This window comes from Eretmochelys imbricata, chromosome 1, assembly GCF_965152235.1.
Source record: "Eretmochelys imbricata isolate rEreImb1 chromosome 1, rEreImb1.hap1, whole genome shotgun sequence".
NCBI classification, from domain to species: domain Eukaryota; kingdom Metazoa; phylum Chordata; order Testudines; family Cheloniidae; genus Eretmochelys; species Eretmochelys imbricata.
Window position 1 is genome coordinate 148,875,819 of NC_135572.1, and position 25,851 is coordinate 148,901,669.

General features: G+C 41.3%; 1 protein-coding gene across 5 annotated transcripts in view; it reads right to left on the minus strand.

The window, feature by feature from the left end:
• DMD (dystrophin) overlaps nt 1–25,851 on the minus strand; it is a 1,498,644-nt gene that overhangs the window by 75,887 nt on the left and 1,396,906 nt on the right. For all 5 annotated transcript variants that reach the window (XM_077807212.1, XM_077807209.1, XM_077807208.1 and 2 more), the window contains one exon: nt 22,452–22,513. In XM_077807212.1, coding sequence (XP_077663338.1) covers nt 22,452–22,513 — 62 coding nt within the window. The remainder of the gene's footprint in view (nt 1–22,451; nt 22,514–25,851) is intronic.

The window sequence follows — 25,851 nt, forward strand, 5'->3', positions numbered from 1 at the left end:
TCTTTATCATTGTCTTTATCTCTGGGATTTCCAGCAGTGATTTTCTTTTATCTTCTGTCCTTTCTCTACCTTTTTTCTCTTCTCTTTTGGTGAAATTCCTGTAGTTTTTCCTCGCTTGGGGCTCTGCTGCAGCTGGTGAATCACTAGGACCAAAATGCCCTTGCTGCTAGAAGCTGATCCAGTTTAACAAAGCTCCAAGCTTGAAAAGAAGAAAGTCAGGGGAGCAGTCTTGCCTCCTTAAATAGCTTCAGCACTGGCAGCAGTTGAAGTAACTGACAGCAGGCACAGAAAGAGAACAAAACATACTCAGCGGGTGGCTAACTCAAGCATCAGTGCACTTGTGTGTGTGGAGAGGGGAACCGGAGCAGCAATCTACCAAGAGACAACTAAGAGGGGATGTGATAGAGATCTATAAAATTGTGACTGGTGTGAAGAATATGAAGACGACAGAACTAGGGGGTCACCCAATGAAATTAATAGGCAGCAGGTTTAAAACAAACAAAAGGAAGTACTTCTTCACACAACACACAGTCAACCTCTGGAACTTGTCGCCAAGGAATGTTGTGAAGGCCATAAGTGTCTTCAAAAAAAGAATGGGATAAGTTCATGGAGCATAGGTCCATCAATAACCTTAAGCCAAGATGGTCAAGGATGCAACCCTGTGCTCTGGGTGTCCCTAGCTTCTGTTTCCCAGAAGCTGGGAATGGGTGACAGGGGATAGATCACTAACTGATTGCCTGTTCTGTTTATTCCCTTAGAAGCATCTGGTACTGGCTAATGTCAGAAGACAGGATACTGGGCTAGATGGACCATTAGTCTGACCCAGTATGGTCATTCTTATGTTCAAGGGGGTAAGATAATCACTAATGCAAATAAATATACTTCTATGGGCAAGTCAAAGCAAAGTCTTCTTACTCTAAGGGCAAGTCTTCCTACTCAGAAAAAAAGGGCCAGACACTCTCATCTAGCTTTAGTATGGATCATCCATAGCTCTTGTCCCCTTCCCAGACATTCTCCCTATGATTCTGATCATAAAAGAGAAAACCCTTTTCACCCAGAGAGTCCACTAAGGGTCACCCCCTGAACTTCTTTTACCTGAAAACAGATAGGAAAACTAAGGAGGCAAGGTTAAAAAAAAAAAAAAGATGAACACTATAAATTATCTGAATCATGGGTGCCTGGAGGCTGAACAAGGCCAAACCCAAAAGAAATGGACTACTCTAATGATATATCATCAGATTCCTTATATCTCAAGAGGGTAACTTTCAGGCTTCAGGTGATCCTAAAAGTGAGAAACAGGTACTTGAGAACATCTCTCCCCCCAAGTATACTGCAACACTGATGACAAGGATTACCTAGTCTTTTGGAATGAAGCAGACAGAGGAAAAGAACATACAGGAATCACTAAAAATCATATTTCCATCCAAGAGAAAAAAGAAATCAGGATTCGCTATCCATACATCCAGAAACAACATTGTGATGGTGCCCTCTATAAGGCTTTATGGAAATATATTTATGAATTTATATATGACATAACTAGAATGTGTTTTATACTACATATGCCATGTAACATATTTCTGTAAAGGTTATGATCTACTGAATCTATTAATCCTATCTGCAAGCATGTATCATTTTTGTATATGAAGTTATGAATATTGGCTGCATACTTGTTTGATTCTGAGTAGGTTTTAGTGAAGCAGCTGGTCAGTTTTCTGAGAAAAAAGACTATTCTCAGTAAGTGCCCAATCAAGAAGCCCTTAAGCCAACAATACATTTGGAGATGCCAGTCCACATGTGGGCTTTCCCAGGAATGTGGCTTGGCTGGTAAGGAACTCAGTCATGCATGGACATGTGACTTGCCCAGGTGACTCCAAAACTCCATTTTGTAGCATAGGAGAGAGGAGGGGGTCTCCACCCACAAGAGAAAGCCTATTTAAACCCCTGGGAGATCCCCCGCATTTTGTCTTCAGCTGTCTAAAGAGAGCCTCTCCACCCCCAAAGATACCTGAAAGAAACGAACAAAGGACAGTAACTATAGCGGGTGTGAGTGATTGCTGGACCCAGACTTGAAGGAGACTAGTCTGTAAAAGAAAGATTACTGGAACTGGTGAGGTTTTTGTCTGTATTCAGTTTTATTGCCCTACTAGACATAGACTTGCGTGTTTTATTTTATTTTTCTTGGTAGTTCACTTTGTTCTGTCTGTTACTACTTGGAACCACTTAAATCCTACTTTCTGTATTTAATCAAATCACTTTTTACTTATTAATTAACCCAGAGTATGTATTAATACCTGGGGGGGGGAGGGAAACAGCTGTGTCTGTCAGGGTCATAGAGGGTGAACAATTTGAGTTTACCCTGTATAAGCTTTATACAGGGTAAAATGGATTTATTTAGGGATTGGACCCCATTGGGAGTTGGGCATCTGAGTGTCAAGGACAGAAAAACTTCCTAAATTGCTTTTAATTAAGCCTACAGACGTTAGGGGACGTGGTTCAGACCTGAGTCTGGGTTTGCAGCAGGCTAGCGGGTCTGGCTCAAACCAGGCAGGGCACTGAAGTCCTAAGCTGACAGGGCAGGAAAGCAGGAGCAGAAGTAGTCTTGGAACATCACGTGGCAACCCCCAGGGAGTTTCTGTGACCCAACCCCTCACAAACATTTTCAGTCCAGAGAGGGATAAACCTTCTCCAAGGGAGATGCATTCATTTCATGATTATGTTACAGAAGCATAGATGCTAACTCCATGGGTGCTCTGGGGCTGGAGAAAAAAAAAAAAAAAAGGTGGGTGCTCAGCAGCCACCAGCCACCTGCTGATCAGTTTCTTCCCCTCCCCCCAGCGCCTTCCACCCACCACTGATCAGCTGTTTGGCAGCGGGTGGGAGGTGCTGGGGGGAGAGGACGGAGCAGGGCGGGAAGAGGCAGAGTCTCGGGGAGGGGATTCTGTGATCCTTGCAAGTTTCCACCTCAGCTTTACTGTTCAACTGAAGCTTTCCTTTGCCTAGCTAAAAGAATTCAAGAAGCTGTTGATGAACATTAAAAGATCCCTGGCAAACATTAAATAGGACTTCAATAGTTTCTTCCTGTGCTACACACTATCACAGGTGCCATAAGATTCTCCATCAGCTCCATGGCAACAAATGCAGTAGCCAGATTCCCAGATCAAATGTCTTCCTCCAGGTTCAGTAACTGACAACAAGCTATGCAACAAGAAGTGGTGTTCCTTTCATACGTAAAACTTTAATCAAAGGGATTCCAGACCCTTTAGAAGAAGATCTTGACAACACAAATATCAGATAAGGAAGACCTTCTCAGCACCTTAAAGCATCAAGCAATTTGCATGCCTATATGCTAGTGACCAAGAACTACCACCCAATTAGTGGATATCCTATGTGGGAAAGAGTACGGCCCTCCAGAGGATCCTTGGAATTACAAAATATGCAATCAAATTAGAAACATTCAGAACAAATTCATCTTATTTTTCTCTGCCTCTATGTTTTCAGTTTTTGTACTGAAAAAACGCAAATGAATTGTATAAATTGCCATACGATAAGCTGGAGCTTTTGATACCCAGCAAAGTGGAGTGAGATGGAAGTATGGAATAAACACATAAAATAGGTGTCTCTGGTAAAATAATCTTTAGTGAAACAGATAAATATTAAAATGTAAATGATTATCATTAGGTTCTGTAATCAATACCCTATTGAGATGAGTGGGAACGTGCACGCCTCCTTTAGAGTTACCTGTTTCTGGCTATACCTTTGCAACCCTAAAGGTTAGAAATACAGTTTTTGTTTTGTTTTTGTTTTAAATGAAAGCTTAGATTCTGTAGCACAATTCTGCTACAAACTCCATTGCAGCAGTCATAACACACATGGAATCAATCTCTAACTTGAAAAAGTTGAGCTGCACTACCAGCTGTATCTTCAATGCATTTGCAGTCTTGTTGCTTCTACTGTAATTTTTCAACTGCAATAATTACATACAACATGAGTTTGAGTGAATCTTTTTGGCAGTGAATAGTCAGCTGAAGGTCTTTTAATTGTAAGGTGACTAGCATTGAAAATTTGAGCCACCTGCTTGAATTAACAGTAACATAACAACATCAAGATGCAGACTAAGACAGACAGAAATTGGCCTCTCAGGGATACTATTAAAAATCCATTTTTTTTCAGGTTTAACTGCAGTTTCCATATATGGATTTGAGGGAGGGTGGGAAATTTTTTTGATTTAACACTAAAACCAGATTCCTTACATACATATACCTTACTGTATGGAAAGAAAAACATGTAATTTTTTTAAAAAGATGACTGATAAAGAATGACTCCAATAACAGATGAAATGTCTGACAGGGAGGAATGTTTCACATCTATGGTCTGGACACTATACTCTGGTGAAAATGTTGTTACATAACTGCTTTTCGAAGTCTTTCTTGAACAGACCAGTCATTCAACAGTTGCTCCAGCTGTTAAAGAGTGCTGAATGACTGGGATGTTTCATTCAATAATGTACTGTCCTCTGACACAGATTAAGCTGCCTATATGATTAAATGTTTCTGGGATGGTCCAAGCTCTCTCCTGCCAAATTCTGCTCATATAACAAGCTTGGCAGACATTAAAAAAAACAAAATCTAATTAGAGAGTAACTCAGGAAGCCATTTCAACTTGGGACCACTGTGTTCTTTAGTTTAAAAGAATGTATGTATTTTAAATTGGTCACAATAAAGCTCATGGACACAATTCAAGTGTCCTTCCTGAAGGACAACAAAACATTACAGTGCTACATGATTCTGCGGGTACCCAGTGAAATTCCCAGTCCCTGGCTATTATGTAAAAGAAAACAAAGCAGGAATTTAAATGCTTCAGGTGATAATTAATACACGGAACAAGTTAGCAATTAACTTGTTTTATTGCAGAAACTAAATTCCATGCTGTCAAATCCTCAAATATGACCTGCAATGGTAAACACCAATTGTTTCACCTTCCCTGCCCCTTTTGGGGGATGGGAGAAGGAAAAAGGAAAAAGAACAACATTTAAAAAACTGGAAGTCTTATACAATGCCTATGACCTTCTCAAAGAGCTGCGCATAAACAGCCTAAATGGTGCATGTTATCTTGATGAAAAAGGTGTCAATATTTTCTCCAACAATTCCTAGCTAACAGAATTTAGAAAATGTTTGTATTATATTACAATCTCACTACCAGCCAATCAACATCCAGGTTTCATCACACTGTTGAAGTGCTTTTGTTTTGCTAAAGTTTTGTCTCACATAGCTTCAAAATAGTGGGGATTGCCAGATCAGCTGGTAAAGTTAGGCTAAGTCTACACTACGCACCTTACAACGCGCAGCTGTGCTGCTGCAGTGGCACCATTGTAAGGTAAGCAGTGTAGTTACGCTTTGTTGCCAGGAAAGAGCTCTCCTGATGGCAAAATAAAACCACCCCCAACAAGGGGCAGTAGCTTCATTGCTGGGAAAGTGTCTCCCGCTGATGAAGCGCTGTCCACACTCGTGCTCTTCCTCATTAACATTTTTCTCATTCAGGAGATGTTTTTTCACATCCCTGAGCAACAAAAGGTTTAACAACGAAAGTGCAGTGTAGACACAGCCTTATATTTCCTCTTCCTCTCATATTTCTCTCCTTAAAAAAGGTTATAAAAAATGCAGACAAGGCGAGTGGTACATAGAAAAGAAATGAGGCAGGCAGCATTATTTAGCAGTCTGAGCCCGAGTAGAACCCTGTAACTCTTGAGTTCTAATCATAGCTGACACAACTTCCTTTGGTGTTTTGATGACAAGGGAAAATATCATGATTAATAAAGGGAAGTTACTTACCTTATTATAACTAGAGCTCTTTGAGATGTGTGGTCCCTATCAATATTCCACTGTGGGGTATGCATATGCTGCATGCACCTGAGACCAGGGAATTCTTGCAAATTGTGTCAGTTGGTCCCTACTCTCCTTGTGTACTGTGCTCAGGATATAAGGTGCAGTGCCGACCAACTGCCTCTCCAGTTCCTTCTCTACCCTGAATCCAGTCATGACCCAAAGCAGAGGGGAAGGAGGGCGAGTAGAGGAATACAGATAAGAACCACGTATCTTGAACAACTCCAGTTACAGTAAGATAAGTAACTTCACTTTGTTCAAGTGCTGTCCCAATGTGTATTCCACTGTTGGTGATTCACAAGCAATACTCAGAGAGGAGGAGGTACAAGAGCGGAGGCGGTATAAATGCTCACAGAATTACTGTCCCACAGGATGTGTCAGTGGAGAAGGCTTGGATCAAGGCATAACGTCTTGTGGATGGAACTCCCATGTTGCTGCTTTGCAAGTATGAAGCAGGGTACTTATGAAGCAACGCTACTGAGGCTGCCTGTGCTTTTGTGGAGTGAGCCCTTACCTCACATGGGGAAGGAAAATGTGCCAGCTGATAAAGTAGGTGTGACATTATCTGATTAAAATATGACCATATAGATCACTGTTGCAACCACTATTATATATTTGCAACAAATCTTATATAAAATGTGGCATGTAAGGTATCTATGAAAAGGTTATGATTATGCTATTGGTATGCATGTATCATTTTTGTATTTTAAATTATGAATATTGGCTCTATACCTGGATTTCAAATGTTTGCTCTTGGGAGAACACCCACAAGGTAGCTAGCCAGGACACCTTGGAGGGACTATTCAAATTGAAAAGGAGTACTTGTGGCACCTTAGAGACTAACCAATTTATTCGAGCATGAGCTTTCGTGAGCTACAGCTCACTTCATCAGATGCATACCGTGGAAACTGCAGCAGACTTTATATATACACAGAGAATATGAAACAATACCTCCTCCCACCCCACTGTCCAGGACAGCAGGACAGTGGGGTGGGAGGAGGTATTGTTTCATATTCTCTGTGTATATATAAAGTCTGCTGCAGTTTCCACGGTATGCATCTGATGAAGTGAGCTGTAGCTCACGAAAGCTCATGCTCAAATAAATTGGTTAGTCTCTAAGGTGCCACAAGTACTCCTTTTCTTTTTGCGAATACAAACTAACACGGCTGTTACTCTGAAACCTATTCAAATTGAGTAGCCCATCAAAAGAACATTTAACTGACAATGGATCATGGGAGACGCCCATCTACACTTAATGGAATTTCCTTCTGTGACTAGGTGAAATGCATGCACATGTGACTTACCCATGTGACTCCAAACTCCATCTTATTGCTGTAATTTTCCACAGTAAGAACAATGGGTTTCCCTCCACATGGCTGAAGCTATAAGAGGCCCTGAAAACACCTCCATTTTGCCTCTTTCTTGCCCAAACCTCTGGACTATACTAATGGGAACATTCTAACCGAGGGACTGAGGTCCTTCCAATGATTTGGAAGCAACCAGAGACTTGACTTAAGCCAGCAGTTTATTCCATCACTGCAACAAACCTGAATCAAGAACTTTGCAATTACTGTATATATTTGATTCCTTTAACCAATTTCAATGCTCACCTTTCTTTCTTTTTATGAATAAACCTTTAGATTTTAGATACTAAAGGACTGGCATCAGCATGATTTTTGGGTAAGATCTAAGTTATATATTGACCTGAGTGTGCGGCTAGTCCTTTGGGATCAGAAGAATCTTTCATTTGTTGAGACTGGTTGTAAAGAACCACTCATCTCTGAATCCAGTGTTTTTGATGGTGATATAAGAACTGGAATACCCAAGGAAACTGCTTTTATGACTTCTTGTTAGCCAGTGTGGTGAAACAGGACTTTACTTTTGTGGCTGGTTTGGTATATCTTATGAAAGAATAATCACCAGTTTCGGATTGTGTTTGCCCTATTTCTCAGCAGTTTGTCCTGAATTTGGCATCCTCAGCTGTGACAGTAGGATACAGCCAAAGATCCACTTGGAGATTCTCTGAGAGGATATCACTTGTCCTCATACTCTTTCCACTATGACAACAAAGAGTTTAAGTGAGTTTCTGATCGGTTTTGTTCTCTGCAGGTAAAATGCCAATGCTCATCTCAGGTCAAGGAAAAAGAAGTCTCTTCTCCTTGCTAAAGGCATGGGGCTTTGGGAAAAACACAGGTACGTGAACTGACTGGTTTATGTAAAATTCTGAAAGAATCTTAGGGGTGAATTTGGGGTGTAGTCACAGCAAGACTTTATTCTTCTATAATACTTTATTTGGTGGATTGACCATTGGGCCCCCAGTTTCACCCTCCTTTCTGGCTGAAATGACAGCAACAAGGAAAAGTGAGACATTGAACACTAAGCAATTCAAAGGGAGGTGTAGTGAGTGTCAAAAGTACTACATTAAGATCCCAGTGAGGGGCTGGTTTTGTTACTGATGGAAAGGTTCTTATCAAACCCTTTAGGAACCTGGTCATTAAAATAGCTATCTGTTGGCAGATGAGACACGAACCTATAGCGAGCTGAGGAAGAGACCAGTCATCTTGAGATAAGGAGACAGTCCAAAATAGTGGGAATATTTGCTGTCTCTGGTGACATATGGTTTTGCTGGACCCAGACAGAGAAATTTTCCACTTGGCTAGGGAACATTGCCTGGTAGAGTCCTTTCTGCTATTATAAAGAAAGTTGCTTGGAAGGTGAGCAAGCCAATGTTCTAAGGTTTGATATCTACCCAACTACCAAGCTGGGAGATGAAGAGAATCCAGATTGGGATGCTTGACCTTGCATTCTCCTGAGTGATAGATTCATAGATACTAAGGTCAGAAGGGACCATTATGATCATCTAATCTGACCTCCTGCACAATGCAGGCCACAGAATCTCACTCACCCACTCCTGCGAAAAACCTCTCACCTATGTCTGAGCTATTAAAGTCCTCAAATGGTGGTTTAAAGACTTCAAGGAGCAGAGAATCCTCCAGCAAGTGACCCGTGCCCCATGCTACAGAGAAGGCGAAAAAACTCCAGGGCCTCTTCCAATCTGCCCTGGAGGAAAATTCCTTCCCAACCCCAAATATGACGATCAGCTAAACCCTGAGCATATGGGCAAGATTCACCAGCCAGATACTACAGAAAATTCTTTCCTGGGTAACTCAGATCCCACCCCATCTAACATCCCATCACAGGCCATTAGGCCTATTTACCATGAATATTTAAAGATCAATTAATTACCAAAATCATGTTATCCCATCATACCATAAACTTATTGAGTTTAATCTTAAAGCCAGATAGATCTTTTGCCCCCACTGCTTCCCTTGGAAGGCTATTCCAAAACTTCACTCCTCTGATGGTTAGAAACCTTCATCTAATTTCAAGTCTAAACTTCCTGGTGGCCAGTTTATATCCATTTGTTTTTGTGTCCACATTGGTACTGAGCTTAAATAATTCCTCTCCCTCTCCGGTATTTATCCCTCTGATATATTTATAAAGAGCAATCATATCTCCCCTCAACCTTCTTTTAGTTAGGCTAAACAAGCCAAGCTCCTTGAGTCTCCTTTCATAAGACAAGTTTTCCATTCCTCGGATCATCCTAGTAGCCCTTCTTTATACCTGTTCCAGTTTGAATTCATCCTTCTTAAACATGGGAGACCAGAGCTGCACACAGTATTCCAGGTGAGGTCTCACCAGTGCCTTGTATAATGGTACTAAAATCCCCGTATACCTACTGGAAATACCTCTCCTGATGCATCCCAAGACCGCATTAGCTTTTTTCACAGCCATATCACATTGGCGGCTCATAGTCATCCTATGATCAACCATTACTCTAAGGTCCTTCTCCTCCTCCGTTACTTCTAATTGATGCGTCCCTAGCTTATAACTAAAATTCTTGTTATTAAACCCTAAATGCATAACCCTACACTTCTCACTATTAAATTTCATCCTATTACTATTACTCCAGTTTACAAGGTCATCCAGATCCTCCTGTATGATATCCCAGTCCTTCTCTAAATTGGCAATACCTCCCAGCTTTGTACCATTCGCAAACTTTATTAGCACACTCCCACTTTTTGTGCCGAGGTCAGTAAGAAAGATTAAATAAGATTGGTCCCAAAACTGATCCTTGAGGAAGTCCACTGGTAACCTCCCTCCAGCCTGACAGTTCACCTTTCAGTAGGACCCGCTGTAGTCTCCCCTTTAACCAATTCCTTATCCACCTTTCAATGTTCATATTGATCCTCATCTTTTCCAATTTGACTAATAATTCCACATGTGGCACGGTATCAGACGCCTTACTGAAATCTAGGTAAATTAGATCCACTGAGTTTCTTTTGTCTAAAAAAATCTGTTACTTTCTCAAAGAAGGAGATCAGGTTGGTTTGGCACAATCTACCTTTTGTAAAACCATGTTGTATTTTGTCCCATTTACCATTGACTTCAATGTCCTTAACTACTTTCTCCTTCAAAATTTTTTCCAAGACCTTGCATACTACAGATGTCAAACTAACAGGTCTGTAGTTACCCGGATCACTTTTCCCCCCCTTTCTTAAAAATAGGAACTATGTTAGCAATTCTCCAATCATACGGTACAACTCCTGAGTTTACAGATTCATTAAAAATTCTTGCTAATGGCTTTGCAATTTCGGGTGCCAATTCCTTTAATATTCTTGGATGAAGATTATCTGGGCCCCCCGATTTAGTCCCATTAAGCTGTTTGAGTTTTGCTTCTACCTCAGATATGGTAATATCTACCTCCATATCCTCATTCCTATTTGTCATGCTACCATTATCCCTAAGATCCTCTTTAGCCTTATTAAAGACTGAGGCAAAGTATTTGTTTAGATATTGGGCCATGCCTAGATTATCCTTGACCTCCTCAGTGTTTAGTGGTCCCACTTCTTCTTTGTTTTCTTCTTATTTATATGGCTATAGAACCTTTTACTATTGGTTTTAATTCCCTTTGCAAGGTCCAACTCTACTTGACTTTTAGCCTGTCTCACTTTATCCCTACATGTTCTGACCTCATTAAGGTAGCTTTCCTTGCTGATCCCTCCCATCTTCCACTCCTTGAATGCTTTCTGCTTTTTCTTAATCATCTCTCTGAGATGCTTGCTCATCCAGCTTGGTCTACAACTCCTGCCTATGAATTTCTTCCCCTTTCTTAGGATGCAGGCTTCTGATAACTTCTGCAGCTTTGATTTAAAGTAATCCCAGGCCTCCTCTACCTTTAGATCCATAAGTTCTTCAGTCCAATCCACTTCCCTAACTAATTTCCTTAATTTTTGAAAGTCAGCCCTTTTGAAATCAAAAACCCTAGTTGCAGATTTATTTTTGCTAATCCTTCCATTCAGTTTGAACTGAATTAGCTCATGATCACTTGAACCAAGATTATCCCCTACAACCATTTCTTCTACGAGGTCCTCACTACTCACCAAAACCAAATCTAAAATGGCATCCCCTCTAGTCGATTCAGCAACTACTTGATGAAGGAATCCATCAGCTATCGCATCTAGGAAAATCTGATATTAATAAATATTAATACATAAATATTATTATTACTAGCACTCGCCCTCCAGTCTATATCTGGGAAGTTAAAGTCTCCCATGATCACGCAGTTTCCATTAGTATTTACTTTATTAAAAACATTAAAAAGGGCTCAATCCATATCCAAATTAGATCCCAGCGATCTATAGCACCCCCCAAGCATTATCCCAGGGGAGGCTCTAATAGTTTTCTTCCCCAATGTAATTTTTGCCCAGACGGACTTGGTCTTATCCATTCCATCGCTTCTTATTTCTTTACATTCTACCTCATCATTGATATACAATGCTACTCCACCACCTTTACCTTTATTTCGGTCTTTCCTAAACAGCACATACCCTTCAATACCTGTAGTCCAGTCATGACTACTATTCCACCATGTTTCTGTTACCCCTATAATATCTGGTTTCACTTCCTGCACCAGTAGCTCTAGTTCCTCCGTTTTGTTACCTAGGCTCCTCGCATTGGTGTACAAACATCTTAATTTTTGCTGTTTGGCCTCGTCCACATTCTGTACCCTATTAGGCACGGTCATTCTACAGCCAATATAACCTATTAGACTGGTATCCACACCGTCCTTCCTCCTTATATACATTCTCCTACCCATGGCTGTATCCTTTCTTACTTTGTTTTCTTCCCTCTCAATGCTAATATCCGGTGTGGAGATTACCTGGACATCTCCCAACCATCTCCCCCAAATTCCTAGTTTAAAGCTCTCTTAATCAGTTGTGCCAGCCTCCATCCTAGAAGTCTATTTCCTTCCCTACTCAGATGAAGTCCACCATCCCGAGAGAACTGTCCTCTGTCCATGAATGCCTCCCAGTGGCCATACATCCCAAAGCCCTCCTTATAGCACCACTGCCTAAGCCATCTGTTGACAGTCATAATCTTGTCACACCTTTGTTGCCCTTCTCTAGGAACAGGCAGAATCCCACTAAAGATCACCTGAGCCTCGATTTCCTTCAGCGTCTTCCCCAGCCTAGCATAGTCTCCCTTAATACTTTCCAGCGAGAATCTAGCCGTATCATTTGTTCCCACATGAAGGATAACTGGGGGATTCTTTCCTGCTCCCTTTAGGATCCTTTTCAACCTCAGGTCTACATCCCATATCTTAGCACTTGGAAGACAGCACACCCTTCTATTCTCTGGATCAGCTCTGGTTATAGGCCTGTCTATTCTTCTCAGTAAAGAGTCCCCGATCACATAGACCTGCCTTTTCCTTGTGATGGTGCTATTCTCCAGTCTATCCCCTGTTCCCTCTCGCTGCAAGTTCCTTCCATTCCTATTCTCCCTAGTAATCCTCTTCAACCCATCCTGTATCCTCCTGGGGCTCATATTTGGTGTAGTCTCCATTGACTCTTCCCCTTTTCCTGTAGGACTGGCCACTCTTCTCTTCTTCCTTGCCCTTCCATCCTCAGCGACTACCTGCTGAGCCCCTTCTTCATTTTCCAACTCTGCCAACCTGTTCTTGAGCTCTATTTCTCTTTCACTAGCCCATCTTTTCCTCTACCTAGTTCTTTTAGTCACATGCTTCCACTGATCGCTTTCCTCATCCAGTCTCCCCTCAGAATTCCCCAGCCCTGATTCCACCTGCAAGTCTGAGCTTTTCCCTTCAGATACCTCGTGTCTTTGCTCCATAATCTGCTCAAACCCCTTCCTAAACTCAACCAGACTTTCCACCTGCATCTCCAAATCTCGGATCTTTTCCTTCATCAGCTCTATCAGACGGCATTTCATGCAGACGAAACTCTTTCCAGGTGCCCCCTCTAGGATCATGTACATACTGCAGCTTCCACATCCAGTCATCCTCATTGTGTCTTCCACTACATGGGTCACTCCCACTGCTGCCTCTGTATCTGTTATCGCCTTCCCACCTAAATCCTGTTAATCTGGGAAACAAAAACCACACCCAAACACCAGCACCCACAGCAAAACCAAATCCCAAACAAGCACCACAAGACAAACTCCCCTTTCAAACTCCCACTCAAACTCCCCGGTTTACAGCTCTGTTTGCTGGCTCCTGGGCCGCTGCAGCTGTCTGTGCCGCTGCCTGACTGGCTGGCTACCTTTTAGGACCCCAAGTCAGAGAAGCCCCACCCCCTAATCAGGGCTCAGCTTCTCTCCCAGCACACTGCCCCTACAAGCCTCTACACATACAAAAACAAAAACCTTCTCCTCCAACAGAACTCCCAGTCAAGAGATCCAGGAAGGATTGAATGCTGGTAGTTGAAGGGGCTGACATTTGTAGAAGACTTGGGAACTAATGGGCCATTTGGGAGGTCAGAGAATCTGAGCCCCACCTCCAAGGTTTCCAAGATTCCACCCACTCTGTGAAACAACGTCTCATGGCAGAAGACCAAGGCCAGAACCTCAGAGCTATGCCATCAGAATCCCCCATGCAGGTGGGGTCGAATGCTGAGGAGAGCATTGATGAGTTCATCTACCTAGGTTGCAAGCAGAGTAAAAACAGTCACAGCAAATCAGATGTTCTTTGATGAATAGATCTTGCTGCCTCTCGCATAAAGTCCATATCTCAGCTATGGATGCAAAAACGTCTTTGTGCTGAGATAAAGTTCAGGATCTATCAAACCTGTATACTACCTGCATTGATATATGGATCAGAAACCTGGATCCCTTTTCAAGCAGACTTAGAGAATCTAGAGGCATTCAATATGCACTGTCAGCACCACATCCTGAGCATAAAGTGGTCTGATTTTGTGCAAAATGTCACAATCTCACAGAGAATTGGTCTTGCCCTTCAATCACTCACTATATTCACAAGTGGCATTGCATGCTCTTTGGCCATGTCGCCAGGATGGGCAAAAACTCCCCAGCACAATGTGCTCTCAAATTTCCATTGACGTACGAAGGGGTGCAAGCCCTGACCCATGGGGCCACCCTACAGATTCATACATTCACAGGATTGAGTCAGATCTGGAAATTTCACTTCACAAAGCCTGGTGCTGCACAATGCCATCAACCATAGTCACTCTCCCTGGCACAATGGTCCTGAATATCCTGTGTGGGTTTGATAATGACGATGATGGAGGAGAGGTTCTACCTCTCAAAGGAGGATCTCCTAGTGAGAACAATCCCTGAAGAGGGATGGCAGTTTTGACGGGGAGAAAAACTTGGTGGTATATTTGGAACGGATGATATCCAGCACCTACTTGTCCATTGCTATTGTCCTCCAATCGTGGGAAAATTGTGCTAGGTGGGAACCAAAGCAGACCTTGGAATAACTGATTTTCAGCTCCTGAGCATTCCATCAAAAGTGTCTTTTGGCTGGGGATGAGGCTGGGTAGCTATAGTTGACGTGGAAGGAACGCAGCTTGTAAGAGCACTTGTAAGAAAGGTTGTGGTAAAGGCCTCAGTTTGTAAGGCTGCTTACTGTATTTCTGCTTTGGAGCCGGAGTACACAGGGAGCAAACAATTGCCCTAGAATCTTTCAGTGAGTGCAAAGAGTTGTCCATCTTATGGTTGAGAAGATTAGTCTCATCCAAGGTCAAGTCCTCCATGGTATTTTGGATCTCCCCGAAGAGAGCACCACAATTCCTGGAGCATCACTATAGCAGTCACCACTGACCTTGATGTCATACTGGCTGCCTCGACCACAGCTTTTAACCAGGTTCTGACCAGTAGTTAGCCCTCATCAGTGAGTTCTTAATATTGAGACCTGTCCTCCCAGGGGAATTTGTCCTTAAAATCCAGGAACTTTGAATAATTCAGAAAATTGAAAACTATTAGGAGAGCCTGATAGTTTGATATTCTAAATTGGAGGCTGGTTTATGTGAAAACATTCCTCCTCATAACATCCAAATGTTTGGCTTCCTTATCTGCAGAGATGGCCCTTTGGTGTCACCTGCATCTTTCTGATGCTGCTTGGACAACCAAGGAGTTAGCGGCAGAATGGGTGAACAAGCGCATCACTCCCTTTGCTGGGACAAAGTACAGTTTTTCTGCCCCCTTGAAGGTACAGGCGCATATTGCCAGCATATGCCTTACTGCCTTTGCTGGTTCCAGTATGGCTCCATTCACTGGGAGTGCTACTTGGCTAGATCACATGGGATGTAAGACATTCAGAGCTTGGGAGCCCTTCTGCTCCTCTCTGTAGCAGCTCCTGGAATTGCCTGTGGTCATCTGGAGATGGCGAGGCTGGAGCAACCATCTCATTGGGTGAGGAAGATGATACACCTGGTGGTACCAGCAGATCTGGTTCTTCTTCTTCCATAGACTTAGGGTGAGGTTGTGTTGACCTCTTGCGGGGGTGGAGAGTACTTTAAGTACCATGACCATGGGTCTCATGGGTCCAATTAAGGCCAGTATAAGGGGGTTGAAAACAGGTTGCAGTGGTCGCCAAGGCATTGAGTACCACCAGTCCTTAGGAGGAGGTTGCTGCTTGAGTGAACGAGGCTGGTTCTTGATCCCCTCTCTGGCCTGATCTCCCTAGGCAAGAGCGAAGGTGGTGGTTCCACAAGTATATCTGACTCTCCCGATGATGCAGAAGTTGGATCCAGCTCCATCTGCAGTGCCATCAGTACAGCTGATGGAAAGCTATGGCTACAGGATGCGATAGGAGATGGAATTCCTGAATCCCTGGCTCCTCTTGGTCTTAGAATCTCCCCTGTGAGAATTAGTCTCGATAACAGGAGAGATTGTGGATCTCGGAGGGTGAAGATATACTCGACAGCAGCAGTTCTCAAAATGTGGGTCAGGACCTCAAAGTGGGTCACAATCCCATTGTAATGGGGTCGCCAGGGCTGGCATTAGACTTGCTGGGGCCCAGTGCCAAAGCCCGAGCTCAATGCCTGAGGCCAAAGTCAAAGCTCGAGCTCCACTGCCTTGGGTCAAAGCCCAAGGACTTCAGCCCTGGGTGACAGGGTTTGGGCTTCCCCCCTCAACCGGAGTGGTGTGGCTTGGGGTTTTTCCCCCTTGCCTACGGTGGTGGGGCTTGGGTGGGCTCAGGTCCCCACTCCGGGAGTCATGTAGTAATTTTTGTAGTCAAAAAGGGGTCACAGTGCAATGAAGTTTGAGAATCCCTGCTCTAGAGTGATGTGAGTCACTGGCCCCTCTGTAAGTTGCATCTTGTTGCCTTATATCTCTGGAATCAGTGTGAGAAGACTTTTAGTAGCTGGTGATTCTCTATGGGAATGAGATGGTAGAGCTGATGAATGAATCTCTCACCAAGTGATTTTTGTCGGTCCTGACAGTTCTTAGTTCTATGGTTCCCAGTGCTACATCTTAGTCAGTACCACAGTTGGTGTAGAGGCTGGTATTGTAGGAGCCTTGCATCTTCTAACGTACCTTCTAATCGTGACCAGGAAGCTTGTGGGGGAGGCTATGTTCTTGAACCCTGGGCACAAAGACTTGCCCGACTTCGACAGTCGGGGAGGGATCCCCGATAGGATCTGCTTTTATGCTTATGACAGTATCCCCTACTCTTGTGAGAAGGCCTAGATGAAGGGTCCTTAGCCCTGCTCTTTCCTGCTCCTGAGTCAAACACTGTGATAGGAAGTGGACTCCTTGATGACTCTGGACAATGTACAAGGTGGGGAGGGGTGTCTCAAGCCCAGCTCTGATGGGGGACCCAGCGCTCCATAAGGTACTTCTGAAGCCAGATTCTTGTGCTTGTTGCATTTGGCTGGATAAAGAGCAGCAGATATTGCATTTAGCAGAGATATGTCCTTCTCCAAGGCAGTACAGGCAACGCTATTGGTTGTCGCTGACTGAAAAGGAGAGGGGATAGGAGACTGTTTTTTGAAACCTAGTATCCAGAGCATAATTTAAGTCCTTCAAATGGGAGACTTAACCCTAGAGGGGATTCTAACTAATGACTAGCTAAACTTGTAAAACTACTATCAATACTAACAATAAAACTCAGAGTTATATAAAGCTTTGAAATATTTACAGGAAGAGAGGGGATCAGCTCTGCACACTGGAGGGTTCCAACTCAGGCCATGCAGCAGTTAAAAGAAACTGGAGTGGCAGTTGCCCCTTGTATCATTGGTGCAGAGCACGAGGAGAGCAAGGGCACAGGTGGGAACCAACAGACAATGCCTGCAAGAATGCCTGCACATGCATATCCCACAGAGGAACACACACAGGGACCAGCACTTGAACAAAAAGAGAGAGAGAGAGAGCGCGCACGCAAGAGAGAGAGCTAGGAGCTCACATGATGTGATACAAACACCATGCTAGGTCTCCCCTACATTGTGCAAAAAGTTATATTCATTAGTTTATAGACCCTCATAGCAATTTAATCATGCATTCAGAGGTATGCATGGATACTACCATGATCAGTTCCACAGACATGCCTATAACTAAATAAAAACAGATACATGGTCACAGCAAAGATGACAGTGATTCCAAACCGTGTGGTTATAAAACCTATTTTTGAATGCCAAAGAAGAGAGCTTTCAGAAAGGAAGCATTTGCCCACAAAACTAAACTATTATACTCCCATTTCAAGCATTCCCAGGAATCAAACAGGAAGAGAAATAGCATTTATTCTCTCTTCAGCTTTCTCCATCACTAGATCTGACTAGCACGGAAGCTCTTTGAGAATCCCACAAAGTCTTATTTTTTTGAGGGCAAACTAATTTAACTATCCAGATTATAAGCACGTTAGTAATGACATCAAAGCATACACAACATTTTTAAAGCTCTTATTCAAATCTAATTGGATTTCAGAGGAAAATAAGTTGCTTGATTTTTATGATGGGCACATCTTATAAATGCAGACATGGAAAATCAGTATGCCAAATATGAAGAAAATCTGAAGGAAACATAAGTCTACATGTAAAATTTACTAGCTTTGTAATAAGAGGCTATGCAAATTCTTTGTGGGGAAAAGAGGAATTCAGAGGAAAACCAGCAACCAGTAGCAAGAGCTGTGCATGCCTTTTATTCTCCTGTATCATTTTACCTTGGTGAAATAGTAAAGAACCTAGAGATGAACAGATGCATGTCAATATTCCTGACTGCATCCTGCTGCTGCAATTACTGTTTACAGTGACACTAATGTATCTTGAGGAAACTCATACCCCCATTACATGGGAATGTTGGAGGAGGGTGATACTAGTGAGCATAACATTAAGACACAACAGTGCAAGTTTTACTTGGCCATTATTACAAAGTACAGGTGCATTTTTAGGCATGAGTTTAAAAGGATTGTACCATCATCCTCAAGAGGACAGGCTGCTTCTAGATTAATGTTGACACTAGAAAGGATAATCTGAGAGAATTTATTCAATATTTATTTTCTCTCACACTTTGGGTGGAAGCGGGAATTAAACTTCTTGCTTTCTCTGGGACACAGAATGTAAATAGGTAACACTTCTACAAGTGTGCAAAATTTGATTGCAGTGATGCCCTGGGACCGTTAAGATATTGAGAGAGGTGGGGAAATCTGCATCAGGGAAGATGCAGAAGAAGTTTACAACGGTGAAGAAATGAAATTATTTTAGGGTCACAGTTGGAATGGAAAGCAACTGGAGCAGTGAATGGAATACTGGAGAGGGTGCAGATTGGAGATGGGTGCAGGCAGTGTCTACTGTAATATGAATCCGAACAGTGGGACCTGTACTAGAATCAAAACGCTAAACCTTCTGAAGTTCAAACATCACTAATTTTTACTACTTTTTTCCATTACAGTATTTGCTTTTGCCATATACTTCATTTACATAACAAGAGGATCAACATCTAGTAGGTAAATTAAGTGATGCAGCTGAGGTCATTATCCCAGCTACTTACTGACACTTTAATGTGATTACGGAACAAACAAAAAAGCCATTCAGCATTGATGGAGTGCTTATGGCATATGGTAACTTTATATGAAGGGTGAAAAAATAGCATGTTTAGAGCCAGGAATAGGCACTTAATAGAAACCAAAATAAAGAATTGTAAGAAATATCTCTATGGTACAATATGCTAATTGTTTAAATAATAAGAAAAACCCTACAGTGGAAAGCACTTTATAAAAACAGTTCAAAAGGAAAAACTTTATTATAAAGACCAACCAATGAGAAATGTATGTAATTTCTTAAGCACTTGTTAAGAAACAAATCCAAAACAAATGTTACAGTTATCACTATACATTCTATTGCTTCAGGGCATCAGCCTGAGGGGTATAGGAAGAAACTTCCCCTAAAGACAGGTTATTACATAATTGCATACTCTGGCCTTCTTTCGCCTTCCTCTGAAAGAAGCCACTGTTAGAGACAGGATACTTGACTAGATGGACCAGTGGTCTGATACTTTATGACAACAGCATGTTCTTCTGTTAGTATAAAATAACTATCTTATTAAATCTAAACTGAATGAAAGGTTGCTTGATTTATCTTTATTTTCATAAACACCAAAAACCTGATCAGAACAGAAAAAAATCTTCAGCCATACTAGAAAAATAGGATGGGAAATTATTTTTGGTACTTGGAATTCAATTCATGGACCAAAAGTTCAAATTCAGTAACTTCCAGGTGCATGAACTGGAGCTAGTGGAGGGTGACAGGGGGAAATGACACAGAAACCCACTCCCCATTTTCCCTAGAAGTCCACTGTGACTGCAGGGAAAAAAGAGTAGGAGGAAAGCTAGCTTCCCCTCAGGTGTGGTGTTGTAATCTTTATTTTCCTTAGCCATTGGAAAAAAATAAGCTCTCAGTAATTTGTAAGGATGTAAATTACACAAAAAGGATTGCCTCACAAGTTATGATGTACAAGAAGCAATGGAAAAAATGTGCTAAATTCATAGAAAGGAATCCCATCCGTCAATATTTTGGACGTACAAAGAGTTACATCATTCAGAAAGATTATTCCCCGCAGGCTAGTAGCAGGAATTTGAAAAATGGGAAGGAAGACTCTGACATAGTTGATGGGCTTGGCCTTGCATAGTGTGTACCTGGCACTGTACTTCTACAAAACCAGGTAATCTGCAACATAACAACTAAAGCTCTTCAATGAAACTCCTTCATATGAACAAGAAACAAAATTTAGAATCTGATGTGGGGAGATAATAGGAACTAACAAGTGTACAATGCAAAAATCTGCTTTAATAATATCTTTTCATATAAAATATTACTGAAGTCTGCAAAAGACTTCAAACATCACATTATACCAGTTTTGACCTGAGGCAAAGCAGAGCACTAAAAACACATTAAGGGTTCTGCTCAAGAGTAAATGGGTTATGCTGCTATTATGCAATTTATATGAGAGTTAGGCTGGGCTGATTATACCGAATTCCAAAACAAAAGTCTGCAGGTTACTCAGCAGCATTGTTGTCAGAGTTTGACTCTATATGGTGATGCACAAAGAAACACCTCATCCTAATCTTGTTCCCACATGTCGACACCCAGTTTGCAAAAATGCATACTACATATTCACAGCTAAAATCTATGGCCCAGATCCACAAATGTATTTTGGCTACCAACTTGCATTGATTTCAAAATGTATTTAGGCTCCAAAATCCATTTGTGGATCTTGGCATATGTAGGTACCAGTAATCACCATTTTTATCCCATCCCAAAAGAGAAATAAAAATGTTGGCCAAGAAGAAAACTGCCATTTCCGACATATCTTAAATGTCTCCCTCTCTCACGCACACTTTTCTTTAATATACTTCTTTAAAAGGAAAAATGGCCACTGTAGGAAAAATTTTCTTGAATAAACTGGAAGTGAAAAGAGGATCTGTCTAAATGGTTTCCCCCTTTATACCACAGGAAGTAAAAAATTCCTTGAACACTTGATATTTAGATAACATTCACAGTGATGGGCAAATTGTATTAGATACTGATTTGATACCTGAAGTGACCTCAAACAGAATGTTTTTCTCCCTCAGTTTCCTGCACCCTTTCATTCGTTTTTCAACAGAAACATACTTCAACAGCAGTAAATACTATCAGAAATACCATGGTATTTCGGACCTGACCAGCAACAGCATCAAAAATTCCATGCGATTTCCAAATTAAAGAAGTCTGGATAGTTCTGATATACCCAAAATACTTTAGAGAGCCATCCATCACTAAATGGTATCTGCATCTCAGATACAGCACTGGGAACTAACATGGGAAACCATTCACTTTTACAATGGAAATATAAAGGAGGCAAATGAATGCATTACGTTATAATCTATATGGCCAGAGAATACTTGCTCAGCTTTTGCCCTCAGTTAGCCTTAATTTATACATTATACCTCTTTTGACATTCACAGCTGTATTTTTACATTATTTGCAAACTAGAAAATGCTGCGTGTTGTAAAATAAAGTGTCTAGATTATTACACTTCACTTCATTTCTGTGTTCTTTACTAGTGATTTATTTGTACAAGGGGAGAAATATTAATGATTTTTTCAAAGAAAGAAAAAATTATTTTTGACTGTGCCCTCTATTGTATATGAGCAGTGGCAATTAAAACCAGAAGAAAGCTCTAAGTTGCAACCAAGGTGTGCCCACAGTGCGGTATGGATAGGTCCATTACATCACATAGCTGTGCACCTGTTAATAAAATCAAAGACTCCTTTAAGAAAACCCTGAAGTCATAATAGGCAACTATTTTGTATGCTCACAATGACATCATGACAGCGACCAGGCATTCCAAGTATTGAAAACACTGTGAAAAGAATGCAGTGGTAACACAGATTGGCAAATGCTTTCCATTGGCTTCCAACCAGCAAGAAGTCAAAATTCAAAGTAACTTGGCTTGATTTTAACTTAAGTCTTTTTAAAAATAGATGAGGTGGTATAAGAGCTTGGGTTTATTTATTTATGTATTTCTTTGCCCCAGAATTTCTAGGCAAACAATCTGCAAGAGGTACCTGCATTACACATAAACTCAATATTTAATTTAAAGTTAATTATTTTCTTTATATTCCTCTGAAAGAAAATCTTATCTTGATCCCATCTTGGCCTGGAATATGTCTCACCTTCACTCAACTTCAATTCCTGAACAACACACAGGGGAACATCCCTGGAAATCATTGTTCTTAACAATTAGTTTAATTACAGGAAATTAGTAGATCTCTCTTACCTAAAGACTGGTACAGCTCAGTCATTTTAGGATGATCCCAGCAGGTCGTTTGCGTCTCATGGCTAAAACATAAAATATGAAGGTTTTAGAATGAAATATGTACTGTAGAGCTTTCCCTAAGACAGTCAGACACTTGTCTTTGGAGATCTTTCTTTAAATAGATTTCCATATTTAGTAGGTGATTATGATTTCAATGATTAAATGTTTATTCACAGAGCAATATATATGTGTATGTGATGGCAGTGATGTTGGAGTTTTTCCCAACCAAAAACAAACAAACAAACATGAATTTTGGTTGTTTTTTTATGATAGGTGGGTTTCCTGCCATCAGCGTTGAAGCTAAATTTCTATCCCCAACTACCATATTACATAACAAGCAGTGTAGTATCTAATCCGCGACAACGTATAGAATGCCACAGTGTCATCTTTGGGGATTAGAGCAGGAAGTGTGACCAATGGTCGATTGTCTAGTCCTAACACTAGGTATGAATTTAGCCCATTATATTTAGTGATGGGTTCAAGATGCAATATTTACATCTAAACTATACGCAACCCCAAAACTATGGGGGTTCAGTTGTTTGGGTTCCATTTCTAATTAGACTAGATTAATTTTTAACCTGGACTTTATTTTAAATACAAAAAGAAAAGGAGTACTTGTGGCACCTTAGAGACTAACCAATTTATTTGAGCATACGCTTTCGTGAGCGACAGCTCACTTCATCGGATGCATACTGTGGAAAGTGTAAAAGATCTTTTTATACACACAAAGCATGAAAAAATGGGTGTTTACCACTACAAAAGGTTTTCTCTCCCCCCAACAGCAGGAAAGTGGGGTGGGGGGAGAGAAAACCTTTTGTAGTGGTAAACACCCATTTTTTCATGCTTTGTGTGTATAAAAAGATCTTTTACACTTTCCACAGTATGCATCCGATGAAGTGAGCTGTAGCTCACGAAAGCTCATGCTCAAATAAATTGGTTAGTCTCTAAGGTGCCACAAGTACTACTTTTCTTTTCACGAATACAGACTAACACGGCTGCTACTCTGAAACCTGTCATTTTAAATACAGCAACCCTATTCTCCTCCATATAGAATTGCTTGAAAATGGCAAAAAATATTTAATGAAAAGTTTTGTCAATTTTTTTTTCAGTTTTTCAATTAAATGTATGAAGGATTTGACCTGTTCTACTTTAACTGTTCACTGTTCAATTAGGTGGGTGAGATGTCAGCTACAACTGCTGTCCTACATTCCACTTCAAAACGGTTGTGCCAAAAACCCATGTTAAATTCTACTGAATCAGCAGCAGCTTAAACTGCTTCTAAGCCCAATGTGTTCTGTCCCACACATTGATTTTTTTTCTTTCCAGTTGTTGCTGCAGCTTCTGTTTCTTGGAACTCAAGCTGGAGTTCCATCTCCTGCCCTCGGTCCATCGCAAATTTCAAGAGGCAGTGCCTTCGGGAAGCAAAAAAATAACTAAAAAGGGATTTTGAATGCCTGCAGAATACACAATATGACCAGAATGCAAATCAGACATTCTCTGCATTGAATCAAGCAGCCGCTAGCTTTACAACAAAGTGTGATGCCAATGAGTATGTATCATGAGAGAAAACCACCAAACTAAAGTGTGAGTTAGTGATGGTAACAATGATTCATGCCTTCTAAGGTTATATATTTTATGATTTTTTAAACTGGAAGATACGAAAATATGTGATCATATATAACATTATGATAGAAATCTGAGATTGAAAAGTCATTTGTTTATTCTCCTGCCAGTAGAGGCCTGGTCAGGTAGTCTCCAGATATAGTAAACAGAGTCTACAAGAAAGTAAAAGGAAAAGTTTTGAAACCTGTGAGAGCCAAACTCTGAGTAGCTCTTTCACAAGGCCCCACAGGAAGGCTAATCACAACTGCTGTCCCTGCATTTGAGGAGCAAGGGGACTGCTCCTCTGCCTGCAGATTGGCACAAAAAGGATGGGGTGAAGAGCAGGACCTGATCCAGAGCTCTGTGAAGTCAGTGGAGAGGCTCCCATCAACATCAATTGACTTAGAAAAAAAGGCTTTGGAGAAGGCTGCTCCTTCCTGTTTATCTGTGCTCTGGGAAGCTTGGGATAAGACTTTTTCAGAGAAGAAAAATTCCTCCTTGAATTCTCCTTATGGTGGCAATGCTCTCTAGCACAATCTAACGTAAGAAGAAGCAAAATCTGTACTGGGATTCTTGTGAAACAATTAAAATGACATACCTTCTATTTGGTCTAGCTTCCTACTTAAAAGAGAGGGTTGGTTAGTTGGCACAAGTGAACCTTTTACTGACTGAACTCTACATTCAACATGCTTCTTGTTTGTAATGATTTCCAAGCTTTGCAGTGAAGTCACAGCAAAGACCAATGTTGAGAGATCACAGACTATTATAATAGAAAAAGCTAATGCATAGAATGCACCAGATGGATACAAGATTTTAAAGAAAACTATTCCTCATTGACCTCAGTATCTCTCTTCCCTTTATCAAGGTAGAGATTGCATACAGTGAAAGAGGGAGGAGATGGGAACACCACAAAGGTCTTGCTCTCTGCTGTGGTGTCAATGAGCAATGCAATAGGAGGCAGCAGCAAATACACAGGCTGAATTGAGATTGATTGTGGGTGATTGTTGTTTTTTTAAAAGCATAAAATAGGAAACCCAGAATAAAAGTTGAAGAAAACCTATGGATCTGTCTCAGACTCATCTGATTTCCTGTATTCCCTACCATGTGTGATAGAGGTAGGACACATGGGGTGAGAACACCATGTTACCATACCAATTAGCTGCTTACAGTGAACTTGGATACAGCCAAACTACATTCACAAAGAAAATGAATAAAAGTTGAAAAATATTTTAGAGAATCAATATGTTAATTGCAATTTTGGCTATAAAAAGCCTCAGCTTACTAGGAAGTAGTTCTGGGGATGAAAAAAGCTTCAGTGTAAAAGAACTCCATTGGATAACTACATGACTCAGGACTTTGGTAAATGGATACAGAACTAGGTTAAGTGACCAGAAGTTGTTACATCTGATGACTGTTCAACATCTACATAAGATTATTTTGACATTCTTGGTGCATTTCCCCAGGGACAGGTAGTCCCGCAACTGGTAACCTGTTGTGAATTCTTAGCACAGAAGTCAAGAATCACATAGGGATGTCTCCTCCAGATCAGGGTTGAGACATATATGTGGGGAATTTCTCTCTGCTGCTGACCACTCTTCTTGTAACCAGAAATCCTTACTATATAAACAGTGATCATTCTTCCATGTTTCTTCATTTTCTACAATGCCATTTTCCATGTGGTGTTCAGGTGTTTGAGTAGTGAGTGTGCCATTGACCAGTATGTCAAATCACGTAGAAATATGAGGAGAAAGTTCACCCT